Source organism: Poecilia reticulata, chromosome 19 (genome assembly GCF_904066995.2).
Source record: "Poecilia reticulata chromosome 19, P_reticulata-male-v2, whole genome shotgun sequence".
Taxonomy (NCBI): Eukaryota; Metazoa; Chordata; class Actinopteri; order Cyprinodontiformes; family Poeciliidae; genus Poecilia; species Poecilia reticulata.
In genome coordinates this window covers 17942491-17960375 of record NC_088848.1, presented here as the reverse complement: position 1 = coordinate 17960375, position 17885 = coordinate 17942491, and the positions used below count along the sequence as shown (strand labels likewise).

Sequence of the window (17885 nt, the reverse complement as noted above, 5' to 3'; positions counted from 1 at the left end):
TCCAGCTTCTGGTGAAAGCTTTCTCAGAGACAAAATACCATTTGATCAATCAGCTGTTGCGGTTTTCGCTCAGTTTCTGAAGAAAGTAAAGATTAAAACCTGAAAAACCGCGTCAAACTCTCAACTTTATAAACCCGCTTCCAGTTAGCTGTGAAGTGGTGAATGTGTGACATCTGCTGGCCAGTGCAGGGAGTGCAGCTTTTGGAGAACGGCAAGATTTGGGTGAGGATTACTACTGGGGGGGAAAAAAAACAAGAATCAAGAAGAAAAATACTGATGCAAAGAGAAAGAGGGTGTGATTTAACAAACGGTAGTAAAATTCTAAAAATCACCAGTTCTTGGTCTCTGAATAGACTGAATGTTACTTAAAGTATACTTACAACATATTTGTTCGCAGTTTGCAACAGTAAGAGTGCTGGTTAAAGGAAAGATGATTACGCTATGAATTAAAGATCGCGCGACACCTGGTGGTCAAATGAAAGAATGCAAAAAAATAAAAAAATACAGTACAGGTGTTCCTTAATATCAAACTCCTGACTTTAAGCAACAGTCACCAGAGAAATCCTGCAGTGACTACATTTTTTTAATAAAAAATCATGCCATCCAGAAAAAAAGCAAACTCATTCAGCATTAAGACTTTTACTTATAAAACTTTACTACAGAAGATGATCAGCTGTGTCATCTAACTGACATAGCTGACACATGCACAACAATCTGTGATTTTCAGGAACTATCATAAATACATAAGTGACAGACTAATTTCATTTTCTTAAATGAGAATTAGTTCTGAATGCAACAGGAAACGTATCAAAGCGTTACTGAAGAAGGGTCTGTTAATCATGTTCATCTCTATGAGAAGTCAGAATGGAGCTGTCAGTATAATCAGCAGCCAGGCTAAGAGTCAGTTCAGTCCACTGACTTTTCTGTAGCTCTGCCGAAAAGAAAAATACAAAGTCCTTGGTTGCACTCCAGCTCTTTCAGACCAGGTCCACCAGTTTGAATTTGCCCTCCTGTTTCACTGGCATCACGCTGATGAAGGTCTTGTAGAGCACGGCTCCTTTGGGCAGCTTGGTGATGACGCGGGTGACCTCGGGGTTTCGGGGCGGTGGGATGTAGACCTCCTTGGTGAACCTGACGTGGCCGTCCTCCAGTGCAAAGAGGGTGTTGTTGGTTCCCAGGCCAACCTGCAGGACAATCATAAAACTACCAACGATACATCAAAACTCCCCAACTGGATGCAAACTGCATGTCACTGTTACATTTAATGTCATAATAAACAACTTCCTGCACAGCGTACGATATTAGTCCTCAGAGCAAAACAAGTCGCTGTGACAACAAGGTTTCTGTAAGATTTTTAAGGCTAATATGATTTAATCCGTTTAAAGCCCAAGTCAGTTAATGACATATTTGCCTACTTCTACAGCAAGGTTATTGCAGCATACAGTAAATTAATAATTACCTGCTTTATTTAACTATGAAATCTCTCTCAAGCTGAATTAGCATTGAAATTTTATCTCTACATCCCTGGATAGAAAAAAAAAAGGGTTACTCACATGTGCTCCAGGGTGATACCTTAACTTCCTCTGTGTTGCAAGGATGTTCCCAGCATGTACAAAGCTGCCTTGAGAACATAACAAAAATAATGATCAACACAATGTGGAATACATGCTTTGTAGATCATTTCAGAGCTTCCAGAGGTGTTCAGATGGGGGGCAAATATTACCATCCACTTTCTTAAAGCCAAACCTCCGGCCAGGGCTCCTCCCTCCGAGGTTTTTTGAGCTGCCTCCGGCCTTCTTCGAAGCAAACCTCACCGAATCCAGCAGGTAGGACTCACTGGAAACCAGAAGACCTAAAACCAACACAGCAGAGACGTTTCTGGACGGCTGAATGCTGCAAACACTGCTGAACTGGTTTGAGTGACGTTTCCAATGTGTTTAATTGACTGTCCCTAAGCAGAGGTAGGTTAGCAAACAAAATGCTGTGCTAACAGAGAAAAGCTAACACCAGCGAACAGACAATGAACAGAACTACAAAATGTTCGCTTTTTTATTGCATTAAAATGCGCGTAAGGTGTTATAATTAACGTTGTTTCGTACCTGCTCTGGACTTCAGCATCAAGGACGCCAGCGCCGCCATTTTGAATTGTGTCATCAATACGCAATATCCTACGCGTCATATCCGTATCCATCTGCTGCGTTCAGGTACCTCGTAGAAACAGAACTCACTATTATATCAAACGAGTGTCCAGATGGTCTTATGTTCATTCTATCGCATTACTTTATCTGCTCGAGTTGCCTCCGCCCTCTAAATCATTAAATTTGTTGTGACTACTTTGAAAATGTGTGTATAACTCAGAATCTGAATTTGATCTTCATTATTAACTGTAGTGTAACTGGGGCTCCTTTCACAATAACACTCCACAGGTTGATATTATGTTAATCATAAACATAATATGAACATTATACATCGTCTTGGAAATTACTATCTATAAATCACTCAAATAATAACTTTAAATTCTATATAATCTAGTCAAGCTAGGTGGAATGCTGTCAGTTTGCATCTTTATGATTTTTGTCAAGCAAAATAAAACTGGACGTTTTGTAGGCAATCCTCTCTTTCAAGATATCAAATGCTTGTCACAAGTAATATTCATTCTTGTCATGCCTTACTGAGGAAATACATTTATTGTAATAACTCAAATAATGCAAAAGTATAAACTGTCTGTTGTAACAGACAGTGACACGAGTTACAGCTCAAGTTTTCATAAACACTGGAACAAATGTATGTTTTTTTTTCTTGATGGGTTCATTCTAAAAAATAAATAATAAAAAAAATAAATAAAACGCCAAGTTGAGCCAAACAATTCGGATCTAAAAAATGAGCACAATTCCCATCGTTAAAAGCTCTGTAGTCCGACCGTCCGTGAATGCAACAAAACCCGGGGAAAATCAAACATCGCGTCACGCGGCTCCCAGCTCAAGATGATGTAAGTAGCTACAAAAACAAATAGCTCTTTTTAGTTAGAAGTTTGTTCATTTCTTCAGTATGTAGTGAAATGCTCCTGTCTTGGAAGTTGTCAGCAGCGCAGCCACGTCCTGCTATCTGATGTCTGCGTGCGTGACGCTGGCTGCCTTTTTGTCGTGTAAATTGAACTTTGCTTTTCGTGTGTTATCTATCGTTTGTCTTTCTAAGGAAATTTTTTTAACGCTGCGCCAAACTCAATTTAAGAAGTAATTTCTTTCTTTATTGTGAGCTCTTTTTAGGTGCCTGGAATATGTAGCTGGAAGTTAGGAATCCAATTATTTCTGCAGCAACAGATAACGTCACACCAAGAGACTTGTGTAATGGTTCCCCCTTATCTCCCAACGCCAGAACAGGCTGCTAGCAAAGCTCTGTCTGAAACCAAAATCGTGTTCCCGTTGTTGCCGAATTTACCAGCACGCTCAGAACATGTTGCTTGTTTGAGTTATTAATGTCTTAGGGGATCCATTCACGCCTTTTTCATCTGGTAAACACTAAATGTGACAAGTCTGGCGAGGGGTTTAAATCAAAGACAACCCCCCCCCCCCACCCCCACACATTCCTAACTGATGATGCTGACAGTTTGTGTTTTATATCATCATGTGTAGTGATTCACCTCAACGTGAGGATCTGAGAAGCAGCAGTGACTCGGATGAGGAGCTGCCTGTGTTTGATTTCCTCCAGCCTCGTCCAAGCACCGACGTAGCCTCGCAGAAAGCCCCAAAGAAACCAGAAGTGAGCAACTTCAATTGGGAAACTGCTGCCTTCTCCAGTTCGGTTCTCTGTAACGGTGGATCGGCTGATGTCATGACGATAAGCAGCGATTCTGACGACGACGTGTCATACGTCCCCCTGGCGCAGAGGCTGAAACTGAGACAGGTAAGCGCTGTCCTCACTGAAATAAATCGAAAAGGCTCTTCAGAGTCAGAGCATCTCCTCACATTGCATAAGGAGAGAAGGTCGACCCCAGAGGAAGCGAATGACCTCCCCCACAGGCATCTACCCACATCCGAGACCGGAGACGCGACCAAAGCCACAAAAAGGTCTGCGGAGGAGATCCGGGCCTCCAGGGAGGAGGCTCTGAGGAGACGGCAGGCCAGAGAGAGACAGCAGCAGGACAGGGAGGCGGTCAAGCAGGAACAGGAGAGGCAGAAAGCGGAGAGAAGAGCTCTGGCTGATGCTGCCAAGGCCCTGAGGCCAGAGGAGTGCATCAAGCATATGGTTGTAGCTGTTGATCCAGGTGAAAAAAGAAAGAAAACTTAAAAAAAAAAAAAAAGCTACACGTTTATTAGAAAGCAGCTCAGCCAAATCATTTTTCTCTTTTGCAGCTCTGTTGCAGCTGGAAGGAGGGGGAGCTCTGCTGGCGTCTGTGCAGGCTCTGGGTTGCAGCTGCGCCATAGAGAAACAGCCGCTGCCCCGCAGCGTGACCTGGGCCAGGCAGGCTCCGAGCGCACAGGTTAAATAATGCAGTAACATAGCATTCCTTTTGTGTTTGCTTGATTATTTGTAACATTTAATGCATCTGCAGCTTCAGAAACGTTTCTAACATCAACATCCCAAAACGTTCAGCTTTTTCTGCTTGACTTAACATCAACACAGTGTAGGGCTGATCTGTTGATTATTTGTCGAATGAATTAATAACTGGATGCAAGAGGTGTTCAACAGATTTGTTTTACAAAAATCTATTCAGCTAAAACAAGGCCACTTGAGCTCTGTGTAGAAACTATTTAAAGACAACTTTTTTTAATTTTTATTTATTTTGTACACTTTTTATTTAATTGCTGCTTTAGATATGTTGTTCATTCAGCAAATGGCCTTATTTTGAGTCTTTTTTTTTTCTCTCGAGTTAACGATTAATTGATTACTAAACTAGTTGGCAATTCTTTGAATAATCGATTGATCGCGATTAATCGTTTCAGCCCTATAGTCTCAGCTCAGCTTGCAACTTGTTAGGATACTGCAGTACAGCTGCAGGGTACATCTCATCAAATGGTGACATTCATGTTTTTAGTTATCCGTTGTCCATTTTTGAATAAAGTTCATTATTGTAATAAATGTGCTGCCACTGTTTCAGCAGAACGATGCGGCGCGTGTCCCAGAGCCCCACGTGGTGATGCAGATGACGGTGGAAGACTTCGTCACTCTGATTCACAACTACATCCAAGTGAGTCGGCGTGAGAAATTTCTAAAAACATTCCAGAAACCTTCAGCTGGAAGCCAAGCAGGAGAATTAAAATATATATATATATATATATATATTCTAAGATTATTACACAAAATAAACCCTTCGAAACGAGCTTTAACATTCCAAGCGAGGCCGTAAGCTCGCCGGTAGAAACGGTAAATATCTCCCAAGAGCGGCAATTTTTCTAGATAAGCCTGGCGCTCTATCTGTTTTTATCTGTTTGGAGAAGTTTGACCTGAAACGAGTATCTCCCTCTGCCTGTGTAACCCAGGAGGAGAGGCACAGCGGGTCAGCCTGCAGTCCCACCCTCACATCGTGGGTCCGGGAGCGGCAGAGGTGTCACCCAGACAAACGGCTCAGCCTGGCAGTCATCGAGCTGGAGAGCTATTTCAGGTGAGAGTCTCATTAAACCAGAGGCGTGACGGTCATACGTTGTTTTTATTCATTCGAGCTCAGGGGATTGCTTCAAGGAGATTCGCATTTCCTCCGTTTGTCCAGTTTATCAGCCAGTTTTCTATAAACTGAAAGCAGCCAGACGGCATCCAGAGTGATCCACCACACTGGAGAATCAGAAAGACCTTCTCGTTTCGGCAAAAAGGCACCTGGCACAGAAACGAAAGACAAGTGGAAAAAACTTACACTTATAAGAAACGGATAAAACAATCCTGCCAGTTTTGTGCTGAGGCATTGATGGCCAGTTAACTTTTCTCTAAAAATGTGGTTTTAAATTTGCCTAAGCTGTTGTTTTCCTTGGAGTGCAAAAGTTACCGTCTGACTGACAGTCTGTCATTTAGCAATCTGTAAAAGCTAATTTCATGACTTCATTTATTTAGTTGTTTTTTTTTTTATAATCTGGTGTCTAAAATGCATTCTTCAAAAATATTTGTCAGACCTCAGCAAGATGATCCTACATTGAATTGAAAGAGCGAAAAACTCACCAAAATGTATATGGATTTGCATTTTCACCTTCTGTAGTTTTAAACAAAACTAAACCTAGCAAGAATTGTATTTTCTTTTTTTTAGCTGGATCTGAACATAGTCGATCTAAATTAGATTGAAACGGCGATTGCTAATTTATCAGCAAAGTAGGGTTTTGTACAAGTTTAACTATTTAACGCTAAATAGCCATTCCTTTACCTTCAGCTTTGGAATCAGCAGCTTTTCATTAGATGCCAACATCTGTCATGTTTTCCATCCAAAAGACTTTAGAGTTACTGACTACAGTTTAGTGATCTACTAGTGAAGTAACAACTGATTGAAATGTGCCCTGAAATGCATCAAAACTGAAAGCCCCCACTTTTTCTTTGGTCTGTAAATGCATCACCAAATAACTTTTGACATTAGAGGAGAAAAGAATTAAATAACTAGTTGAGTTATTTACATGAAGGGATCAATTGTAATCCCTTCATGTAGCTGTTAACTTAAAACAAAGGCAAATGAGTTTCTTTATATTAGGATTATTTGAAGAAAATAATTAAAAGCAGTGGAGGTCAAAAGCAGAATCAACAGGCACCTTTTACGAAAATCAGAAATCGGTGCTGGCTCTCTTGTTTGGCTACTCGCACCAGTACATCAGTGTTACTATGAATGATTTACAGAACGCTGGCTGCTTAGGGTATCCTGTCAGTCATAAAAATAAAGCTCACCTTGATGTTCTCAGGGCCCGAAAGTCTCAGAGCCAGAAGAGGCTCAGAGTGGCTGTGGCTGGGGAAGAGGCAGCGGGAGGAAAACAGAAGAAAAAACGGAGGAGCGGTCACGCCGAGAAGCTGCCGGAGGTGTCCAGAGTTGAAGTGGAGGAGGTAGGTTGGTCATCCACTTCCCCCCCCGGTGGGATGCACTGAATAATAACGATGAATAAACTGAGACGAGAAGAAAAAACTAAAAAAGGTTGTTTTTTTACTTATCTTGAAAACAAATGCAGCACTAAAAGTCTTAAATAACTCATTATTAAGACAAGCTAGTCAATGAAGAGGTCACCCCCCCCTTTTGAAGTTGCATGGTTTTGAAGTTTGTTGAGTAGTACCTGCATTGCTTTTGCGTCATCCGGCTATTTATTTATTTATACATTTTTGTCAGTCAGCTGCAGATATCTGTGTTGCTGCACATCATTGCATGGTTTATTATATAACCTGCTCCAGGAGAGAGAAAAAAAACAGGTGGACAGAAACGGTAAAAAGAAAGAGTTAACACTGGAGTTAATCATGACATTTAAAGTTTTAATACAGTAAACAACCTGCATCCTACAGTGTTTAGTTAAGTTTAATTTTAAATATGGTTATTTTGTTATGTAGTATATATCAACTTATATATACTACATAAATATATATAAATTTCACTTTCATAAAAAAATCAAGTTGTCTATTTGAGAAGGGTCTAGCAAGAAAATATCTTATTGTTCTATTTCTAATCTGTGTTTTAAATTTTATGTAAATGAGTGGTATTCATTGTATGTTTTATTTCAGTGGGTTTTATTTTATTTTATTGCAGAACCTTAAAAAATAAATGAGAATTCACAATATAAATGTTATTCTCATAAATTTAATATGCACTTTAATAATGCATCACCAGCAGAAATCAATTTCAATTTAACCAAAAGACACAGAAATCCCCCCCCTGTGGTTTAAATCAGTTGAACATCTTAATTGATGCTACTTTACGAAAGCATTTACACTCAGAAATTAATACATTTGTTTATTAAAATTGGTCAAATGAATCGCATTGCTTGTTTTAATTAAAACGCAGGCCTACATCTCCCTTAACTGTAATGGCTTCTGCATTTTTCAGCAGTTTACACTTGTGGGATGTTTTTGGTTTATTAATATAACACAACAGTGGAAAGTGTTCCGCACTATGTAGCTGATTTTATTTAATTAATCTTCTGATCTTCAGGGGGTTAATAAATGAAGGCTCTCATTCGATGGTGATTAGATAATCACATTTGCTGGCTGGGGTGAGGAGAAAAATAATCAAAAAGTGTTAAATTGGTCCCAGTAAACACCAGCCACAATCATATCGACTCAAGGGTAAAATTAGCCACACAATTGTTTAAACGTCCCTCAGTAGGACGCCCGCAAAAGTAGTTTTTGTGATCCAAGCTTCTGATGTTGTAAATCCAGCGTTATGACATATGAAGAGAAACCGCATAAACATCTAATCTTAACACTTCCTGTTGCAATGGAATCATCACAAACATTGCCCAGGGATGTCTATTTAACTTGTCATAACGTACCTCCATTTTGTAGCCCATAGCAAATTTTTTTTTGTTTATAATTACCTGAACAGAATTTTGGTTTGTAAGGTTTTTTATTCTGACATTTCTGGATGATCTTGCATTAAAAATTCAGGAAATGGTGTGATTCAATTCAACAAAATGTACAAACAATGCAAATTTCCTTTAAAAACATATCACTTCAGGTAGCAAATAAAGTTTTCTATGTGTTGCTTTCCTGGACGAGCCCCCAGCTTATCTTATCGTATGTAATACAGAGATTAGCATTTTGTCCACACTGCAAGTTAGTTCATGACAAAACTCTCCTTTTGTTCTTTTACAACTGTCAATTTTGTGTTGTTTCAAGTTTATTTTTAGAAAATGGGACCTCTCATGTTTATGTAAATATGTGAGATTATAGCCATGTAGCTAATTTTCATCCCTTGTCCCCATTGGCAGGTTGATGTATATGATGTTTAATAATAAGAAAAACTAGCATCAGATTACCGTATAAAGGAGAATAGGGGTAATTAAACAGTTGTTTGCCATTTGGAGTCTATAATCGTTCAGAAATTTTGACTTTGTCAAAATTTTGACTTTGACTTTGTCAAAAAAATAAATTAATTAAGTTGAACAGAGTTAGCATAACAGTCCTAAAAATAGAGTTTTTAGGACTCCAACTCTATCTTAGTTAAGCTACTCTAAGCTAAACAGGCTAATGGTGTGACTAGTAAAATTAGCCTGTGTTCTCTGTCACTGCAACAAACAAATCTTCTGCATAGTTTTCTCATTCTAAACAGATCCCGTTTTGTTTGGGTAAATAAATATATTAGTTATCCAAATTTGGGCTCATTGGTCATTGTAATTTAAACCTTAAGTACATTTAGGTGAAATTGTAATTTTAGTGTGCCACCTTTCTACAGTTTGTGCCCTGGTATAAAAAATAAAGAAATCTAGACGCACCCCTGCAGAAGAGCGTAAACAGTCCTCCGATTGCCTTTGTCAAGAATAATTTACAGCACTAATGTGGAAATCTACCAATGTTATTTTTTTCAAATCATGATATTTATATGAAGTTTTGTTCTCAAGAAGGAAATTAGGCATTTGTTTTACTGTCTTCACCGATCCTCGTTCAAAATCCCGTCAGGCCGTGGTCCACCTCCAGCTTCACACCGGCGTCTCCGTCCGCTTCTTATCTACCTGGAAGGAGTTCTCTGACCACATCACCATGACGACCAAAGCGGTCGCCGAGGCCCCTTTCAAGTGAGCAATCCGGAGCCCTTTTTTTTGCTCATCGCATCTTGCCTCGGCGCCGCCTCTGCCAGATCACACGGTCACTTCCCACACTCCTCTCGGTTGTTTTCAGGAGAGCGCGAGAGCAGACCGGCTTCTCCTTTTACCTGGAGAGCGAGTGGGCGGGAGGCCAGCGGGTGGACAAAGCCGGGAAGGGCCTGCTGCAGGCGTGGAAGAGACAGATCCAGCAGTTCAACAGAGTGAGCTCAGACGTGGCAGCTGCCATCTTGGCAGCTTATCCTTCCCCGCAGCTGCTCAAGAAGGTACGCATTCACCTCTCGAGCATTTCAACAGGCTCAGATTCAGTCTTTGCAGCCATTGCTAAGATTAATTAAATCTTCCTCCGGTTTTTATACTGAGAAGAGTTAAAAAATTTTTTTGTAATTTAGGAAGATATAATCTAGACATACTTCCTGCCTGTTACAGTTTGGGATTAACAAAAGAAAATGCAGAAAAAATGCTTTTCCACAACAAATCTGTAGGTAATTTGCTTGAAATGAGCAGATATGTAAATGTTTTTCAACAAACAAAAGCATTCTGCCAAATGCCAAATGATACTTATCTGCTACAGTGGGCATTCAGTTTAGCAATTAGAGCAGATTAAACGTTCCCAGGTTGCCAATTCTTGTGTTTTTTTTTTCCAATCCAATCATTAGCTGAACTAAGAAGTTTATAAAAAGCAGGACTATATAGAAATGAAGGTTGACTCTCATTACTGTATAGTTCAGATTCTTTTGTGTTGGGTTCTTTTAAGTAGTTGTTAGGAGTCAGTATCTTACCAGTCTGGGTAGAGCTAATATCTGCAATGTGAACCAACTTGGAAAAGCAGTAATGTTAGATTGCTTCAGTGGAAAAACTTTTTACGTTTTAATTCATTTACATCTGCTGGCACCACATGGGGATCCTGGAGGCTGTTCAGTCAACTAAACATAAATGTGACGCATAATTATTTTATAAAATACCTGAAGATACTTTGTAAAAAAAATTGTTTAAGAATTTTGTTTTTATTGGTGGATTTCATTCTGTGAAGTCGAAGTCCTGTTTCAAAAATAACGATTTGGAGGTTTTATGACTCCACAGCTCACTCTGCATTTCCTTCAGCTGATTGGAAAAATATATATAAAAAATATTTATAGTTTAATAAGTCCCCATCTATGAAATAAAAAAGTTTTGTGTCATATTTGTGATCTTTATTTTTCGTGTGACAATGTAAAATTGCCCATGTGACCTTTATAAAGCTATAACCTCCAAGATATCCTTTCAGAAAGCTAATAATCTCCCCGTGTGTTCGCAGGCTTACAGCCAGTGCAGGACAGAGAACGAGAAGCTCTCTCTTCTGTCCGACCTTCTGATCCGCAGAGGAGAAGGAGTCACCTCCACCACCCGACGGGTCGGTCCGGAGCTTTCCAAACGTCTTTTCCTCCTGATGCATTCCCGTGACCCCGAGCAGAATCTGGACGCCAGCCTTTAAACTCTTTGAACCGAAACGTCGCTGTAACCCAAATCAAAGGTTCGAGGTCCGACTAGTTGATTTACTCATGCAGATTTTGATGCTGTGCAATAAAGTTTTTATACAACTACAGCTTTGGACTACCTTCACTCTGTTTTTTTTTTTTTTTTTTTTTTTTAATGCTGCTCCATCCCAAAACAGTTTTTTTTTGTGTTCATCAGATTATCTAATACACAATCCCTGTTAGAAATGATGCAAAATGACATCGGTAGACAGACCAAAACATTAAGTTATGTGGAAATTTTGGTATTTTAAAGATCAAAATGAAGATGATTGATACAAGTCACATAGTGACAAAATCAGGAAAAAGAAACATTTTCCAAAATCTGTTTCTTTCAATATGAAACTAAAAAGACCCTTCAGGTTTGTGTCTGGTGAATTTCTAGTACAAGCTTGTTCTATCTTCAGTGAAGCTGGTAGAGAATCCAGAAATCCATTTTACTCAAGAGTAGCAATGCCTCATAATGAAATTACTCAAGTAAAATGATAAAGTACAGTATAGTAAAAAAGTACTCAAAGTATTTTTCCCCCGATTACGTTACTCGATTAAATGCAACTGAGTAAATGTAACGCTACTCTGTAGCTGAAAATTGATTAAGGTGTTGTGAAGGTCCAGTCAAAGTCTAGACCTTAACCTTATTGAAACACCAACAAACCAATTGAAACAAAAGGGTTGGGGCTAATCCATGTCCTCTATTCTTCCATCTTGTCCTCCTCAGTGTTTAGGTTCCACCCAGATGCTGGCAGTCATAAAGACGTCTCCTCCTCGATTTAATCAGGTGCTGTGTGCAGTGAAACACGTCCCTCCCCATGTGTTTTAAAGACTGTCCAACTGATCTGCCTATGTCAATGAACTCGTCCCCCTTCTCCAGTGCCTGCTACCTGCTTGCATCGAGCCTTGTTTGCATTGTGTGGGGGTAAAAAGCTGCCACTGATCCGCTCCACTTTGTTTCGCGATGCCCCACGGCTCATTTCCACTGCATTAGCAAAAATGGAACCTGACCAAGGAGTGATGCGAGCCTGCAACAGAGGGGAGGGGGGGGGGGAAAAAAAAGAGGGGGAGAGACACGGATGGGTAACGAGCTGTTAAATGGGCTTAAAGAGATGAGCAACATGCCTCACACACTGCAGACACACACTGTGGTGCAGCAGCCGATGAGTTAGGGGGTTCATATTGAAGGAAGGACCACGATGCAGGGGGAAGCGGTAGACTGATTAAGTCTTGATTATTTATTCCTTCACAAGAATACTTTGATCATAATTATGTGTATGTGGTAAGGAAATGACACGAGAAAAAAATCAAACAAGCTGGCGATGGATGTAAAGGAACTTCTTACTTACTTTTTAAAATTCCGGTCTACGAGAATGTGACGCTGGCGCAGTCCAGACATGTCACGTTATCTGGTTTTCTCTAAATTGCTAGTAGGAGCGGGTGTGCGCATGCATAGATGTTTGCCTCTGGGTTGCCTTGTGATTGACTGGAGACTGGTCCAGGGTGCATACTGACACTAAGCCAGTGAGTGTTGGAGACACTCGCCCGCCCATGTGATCCTGCCAAGATAAGCAGACACAGAGTGGATGGGTGAAGAAGCTGATGTATCTAATCATTAATGTGTCCTTTTTTGGTTACAAAAACCATAAAAGTCTTTTAACTGACTCATTGAACAGTTGGGTTGTATTCTAGAAAGATAGATTCACAATCTGCTAAATCTATTTTTTGACTTTTGGACACTGGCAACAGTCCCTGACGCTATTACTCTACCACTTAGGGTTTCTGGAGTTGCTCTTGGTACATCGGTTTCTATCAAATCAAGTCGTTTACATACCAGTCATTTGTCTGTATGAGTGCCAAATTACACTCAACAAACTAGAAAAACTAGCATGTCTGCTTTACACATGTACAATCTCTGTTCTAGTAGTCCCTTTGCTATCCCACAAAAATAATCAAATGATTTTTAAAGCTGGGTCTTTCTGGGTATTTGGGGTTAAAATGGAACCTCGAGTTGACTGCTGCGGGAATCAAACCTTCTTTTATGTTCTAAAAACAAACAAACTCTTCCACAGCATTTATAAAGAGTGAAGAATCATACCTCCATGTCTGGACATGTACCGTATTTTCCGCACTATAAGGCGCACCTAAAAACCTTCAATTTCCTCAAAAGCCGACATTGCGCCTTATAATCCGGTGCGCCTTATATATGGACCAATATTGAGCCACAACAGGTCTAGCAACTACGGTAAGCAGCCGCCGACTTCATTTTCGCCTGTACAAGAAGTTGTCAGCATAGACATAAGAGTAGACCCCGCATTGGCTGCTCCGGCGCAGGAAATACGGTGGCCATCTTGGAGCGTTACTCCCTCCTACTTTGCTCAATCAAAACAGCAGAAGATGCCTCAGCACTGAGGGATATTGTTGTTCGGATCGATGAACTATTGATGTAAGGGCTCCACAAACAACATTTCACAAGTAAGATGGACATACTATTGTGTATATTCTGTGACTGGAATATTACTTTACTGTATTTATGTCCACCAGCGAGATACCAGCTAATATTAGCTACAGTGCTTGGTGTAATACGGGGCTCAGCCCCGCTATGAAGGCTAACTGAGATTCTGTAAATCTAAAAAATTTATTATTCTCTAACATTGACTTAGATTATCTGACACAAGAGCCTACATTAGAAATGAAACAATGTAACACATATTATAAAACTTATGTGTTATAACATTCACCAGCAAAGTTTACACAGGTGGTAAAGACTATTATTTATATCTCTGACTCTGTCAAAAGTAAGATATATCCCAAATCTTCCGTTTTTGTTTTGAAGGTTTTATAAAGACACGATGTGAGGAAGAAGTGGGAGATATCTATAAAGAGAGACGGATTCACTGCAGCACGGATGAATCTCGGATCAGTTTTTGGACTCAATCTCAGGTGCGGAATCACTCTGAAGCTAGAACTCGTCGGCTGGGGAAACATAAATATATATCTACATATGTATGGATGTATATACATATAAACATGTATCCAATATATATTATTCAGTATTAATCATTATTAATTTGTCATTATTTATTTGTGTTTGTATAGTTATATAAATAAGTATTGATCTTACTAAATAAATTATTAAATGAACGTATGAACAGCTGTGTGCTTTATAATACATTAATATCAGAATATTCCATGCCTATTTTATTGTTATAGCCACTAAGCATATTTAAATATGCTGAACTATGTATTTCAAAAATACAATTGTTTATAAATGTAGCTTTGATAGATGTTTGAATATGGTTTCCAGTAACAAAAAAGTGTGTTACGATCGATTAAATGCGCTGATACGTAATTTTGCCTGCTAAGCACATAAGCTGAGTGGAGTGATGTACCGCTCCAAGATGGCCGCCCTAAATCTCGTCAGCGACAATAGGCGAGAGTGGTCCATGAGGCATCTACTCTTTTATTATGTCTATGGTTGTCAGAACGCTGGTTTGTAATCTATTAATAAAGTCTGACCTATCTACCTACCAACCGTCTAGAATCAGGTCGTCTGCAGGTCATTTAGCACCACGTTCTCCACAAACATGCTGTGCCCGAACGGAGAAGGGTGACCATCGTCCGGCCACGCCCCGGCCCAGTCGTGGAAGGCTCTCCTCGCCGACCGGAGTCGGACTGTTTTGTTGACATTCTCTTTAGTGCAGCCCCATCTAGTGGATGCATAACGTAACTCCAGCCTCTACTGTAGCATCTATTCTATGCGCCTTATAATCCGGTGCGCCTTATAGTGCGGAAAATATGGTAGTTGTCAAGTGTGGTGTAGATAGTGTTATATTCCTGGGCTGTTTGGAAGGTGTTGGGTCCTTGGCTTCATTGGAATAAACCATTAATGTTTTGCCATTTTGAACAACTTTGTATGGGAGTTGCTGGGGAATGAACCCTTCTTGTCTTTGTACCAGGGCACAATTGTTTATGTCATAAAGACATAAATGAGTGAGTTCGGTGTGGAAGAACTTTACTGACCTGCGCAGAGTTTTGAGTTCAATCCACTGGAGAACCTTTTGGATGAATTATCTCCAGCACTTTGATGGCCAAAGTGTTCTTCCGACTTTGATATGTGTGGTGATGTTGAATCCTGAAGTTCACGTAAACACTGGACTGCTAAGAGAGCCAAAGATTATTGCCCTGCGGGGTTTAAGCTCAGTGTATTTACCACTAATTTCCTGCTGTGGTGGGTGGGTGGTGAGAGCGTGGACGCCAAAGATCCATAAAATCCCCATCGTCTCCATATAAACAGGAAAATAAGTACATTCACTTCGCTATATCTGGGTTAACTGACTCATCACTGAGTCCGCAGGCTCTCCGTACCTGACTTCTACGAAGAGCAGACAGAAGACTGTGTGCTTTACCACATGCTGTGGTTGGGATGTGTAATTAGTTGCAGCATCATTGCCCCGAAGCTGATGTTACATCAGTCATACAGGAGTAGCAGTAGTCCTCCTGGAGATACCAGAGTCTGCATTCAAGTTCAAAAATAAACAAAGCAAAAGCTTTATGGCAGCTATGCTTCCCTGAACGGGTGGGGGTTTCACATGGAGCATCTGTTTGCTTATGAACATGTCTGCAGGATAAATGAAAGAAAATGAAGTGTGAATAAATATCTCTGCAGCAGTAAAATTGTTTTCCCCCCACTCGGTCTGTTTGATGTTATATAAAGAAGAGACTCCTGCTATGAACAGAAGAGTAATCAGTTCTTTTCACCACTTGTCAGAGCTCTTAATTAAAAAAAAAAATACTGAGCTATCCAGCCCGAAAGTTTATTGTAATGGCTTAATCTGTAATGATAACATTTTAACAAAGCTTCATAAAACCTTCACCTTTTAAATGAATGTGATAAAAAAAAAAAAAAACGAAGTGAAAAGCAGTGACATCCTCCAAGAAACGTTGGGCAGCGTTATTGTGCCACTAGGGGGCAGAAATGCACCGCATCCAAACAGACGCCGTGTGAAAACACAGTCAGATGGCGGATGATAGAAAAACACGAGTCTGTGACAGGATTTTGGAGACTGGATAAATGATCAGGCAGGCGGAAAATGTATCATGTAAACCAAAGGACTGGAGAAGGATAAATATTCAGAGATAAGAGTGCTGCAGAATTTGATAAATGGCGCTGATAAGTTTGGTAGGATTTCCTTCTTGCTGAGAAAGTGAAGGGCGTGTCAGCCGGTGTTTTGTTTCCATGTGGGGGACGTCTAATGTCTGGTGACTTGGCTGGCTTTTAGCTGTGTGGAGTGTGGCAGAAGAGGGAGGTGTCGGCATGGATTATCATGAAACAGATCCTTCAGAACCTGCTGTCTGCCCCATTAATAATGTATCACCATGAAGTGTGATAGAATTTCACAATATCAGAAGGGAATAGGCTCGCTCCGTGTGTCGGTGCAGGAGGTCAGTCTATCTGTGTTCTGTGTACCAAGATAACCAGATAAAAGGCAGAAGTTTGTCATCCCTGTTTCTCTCTCTCTTTTTTTTTCCCAAATAGATTTATGTCATTTTAAGCCTTCTGCCATGGAGAGGAATAAATTATACAGCAATTACAATGAATGTCAGTCAGTTTTAGGAATGAGTTTTATGTCTGTTTAAGTGTTTGCCTTCCATCGGACTGATCAAAACTGCATAATACAAAACAATCTGTCAGCTGTACTTGGTACAGATGTATTAGAATATCCATTGTAGGATGATATTATCAGGATATGGAGCCTGCCTTCCACAAAAGACATGACAATGATGAAAAACTATTAGTCTACAGCATCAAGAAAAGGTAGAGGGTGTTTTCACTACCAATAGTTTGTTAGACAGTTCGATTGGGGATTAAAATTGCAACATTTATTCAGCTGGTATGGTTCACTTCCATACTGCACTGTGTCTACCAATCCGAACCCTTTGGAAAACCCGTCCTGCCCCCACCATGCCTGTGATGGCGCTGCACCGAGAACCACTGATGGATGCAAGACAAAAACCTCTGAAGAAGACATGAGAACAAGTTCCTTCTTCACAAAATGTAAACAAAAATGGAGTAGTGTCAGATTTTAGCACTTGTAGGATTTCTTTTGTTGTCTTTGGTATAAGACCATGAAGCAGTTCTCCCGCCAGCGTTAGACTCCCGTGTTTGTTTAGGCTTCGTTTAGCTAGAATACCCTGCGTTGTGGTTCGCTTCGTGCTTTTGGAGAGGTCTGCATCCACATATGCATCCGAACCGCAAGTACGGTTAGACGTAGGTTTGTAGGAGGAACAGAGTTCCATTTTTCAGTCCGCATCAGAGTTCAATTGCGCATTTGCACCTTCCCGAAAAACCAAGCCTTTCTAAACAAGCAAACAATAGTTTTCTTAAAGTGGATTCAACACCCTGAAACTGATTCAAATCGGAGGGCAGGGTGGATAAGTTTTGAGCTTGCCAGTTGCCAACGTCATGAGGAAGTACGTACCGTTGGAGTAAAACGCTGAACGTCCATCTGTTGGGATTTCTGGACCCATCATGCCAACGTTTAAAAGAAAAGATCCATAAGGCGGAAAAAGTAAGGAAACGTGAGAAATCTAAAAAATGAAATGCTAATGCTATTGAGGGGATTCCCATTTAAACCCGAGACATTAAGAGTAGCAAATAGTGGAATAAATA

The 17885-nt window shown here is 40.2% G+C and overlaps 2 protein-coding genes and 2 long non-coding RNA genes across 9 annotated transcripts; 1 reads left to right on the top strand and 3 right to left on the bottom strand.

Annotated features, from left to right (window-relative positions):
• Positions 1-623: 623 nt before the first annotated feature.
• mrpl27 (mitochondrial ribosomal protein L27) lies at positions 624-3731 on the bottom strand. The gene is made up of 5 exons (XM_081600947.1): positions 3641-3731; positions 2100-2208; positions 1724-1852; positions 1554-1621; positions 624-1184 (listed from the first exon to the last, which is right to left on the bottom strand). Exons 2-5 carry the CDS (start codon positions 2152-2154, stop codon positions 978-980), a joined length of 459 nt encoding a protein of 152 aa, XP_081457073.1. The 5' UTR covers positions 2155-2208; positions 3641-3731; the 3' UTR covers positions 624-977.
• eme1 (essential meiotic structure-specific endonuclease 1) lies at positions 2614-11292 on the top strand. 5 transcript variants are annotated; one of them, XM_081600930.1, is made up of 10 exons: positions 2867-2989; positions 3633-3903; positions 3976-4264; positions 4353-4480; positions 5099-5188; positions 5481-5602; positions 6870-7008; positions 9565-9680; positions 9784-9973; positions 11005-11292. In XM_081600930.1, exons 1-10 carry the CDS (start codon positions 2985-2987, stop codon positions 11179-11181), a joined length of 1527 nt encoding a protein of 508 aa, XP_081457056.1. In that variant the 5' UTR covers positions 2867-2984; the 3' UTR covers positions 11182-11292. The 5 variants fall into 5 exon arrangements, with proteins under 5 accessions (XP_081457057.1, XP_081457055.1, XP_081457056.1 ...); XM_081600929.1 differs by having other exon boundaries at positions 2615-2989; positions 3709-4264; XM_081600928.1 differs by having other exon boundaries at positions 3633-4264; positions 5102-5188.
• On the bottom strand, positions 6961-9606 carry LOC145549164 (uncharacterized). 2 transcript variants are annotated; one of them, XR_014085139.1, is made up of 3 exons: positions 9540-9606; positions 7233-7338; positions 6961-7046 (listed from the first exon to the last, which is right to left on the bottom strand). It is a non-coding gene; the product is annotated as an uncharacterized LOC145549164 (long non-coding RNA). The 2 variants fall into 2 exon arrangements; XR_014085138.1 differs by having other exon boundaries at positions 9531-9605.
• A 799-nt stretch (positions 11293-12091) lies between the features above and the next one.
• On the bottom strand, positions 12092-15639 carry LOC145549165 (uncharacterized). Its single transcript, XR_014085140.1, has 3 exons — positions 15236-15639; positions 12562-12771; positions 12092-12240 (listed from the first exon to the last, which is right to left on the bottom strand). It is a non-coding gene; the product is annotated as an uncharacterized LOC145549165 (long non-coding RNA).
• Between the last annotated feature and the right edge of the window lie 2246 nt (positions 15640-17885).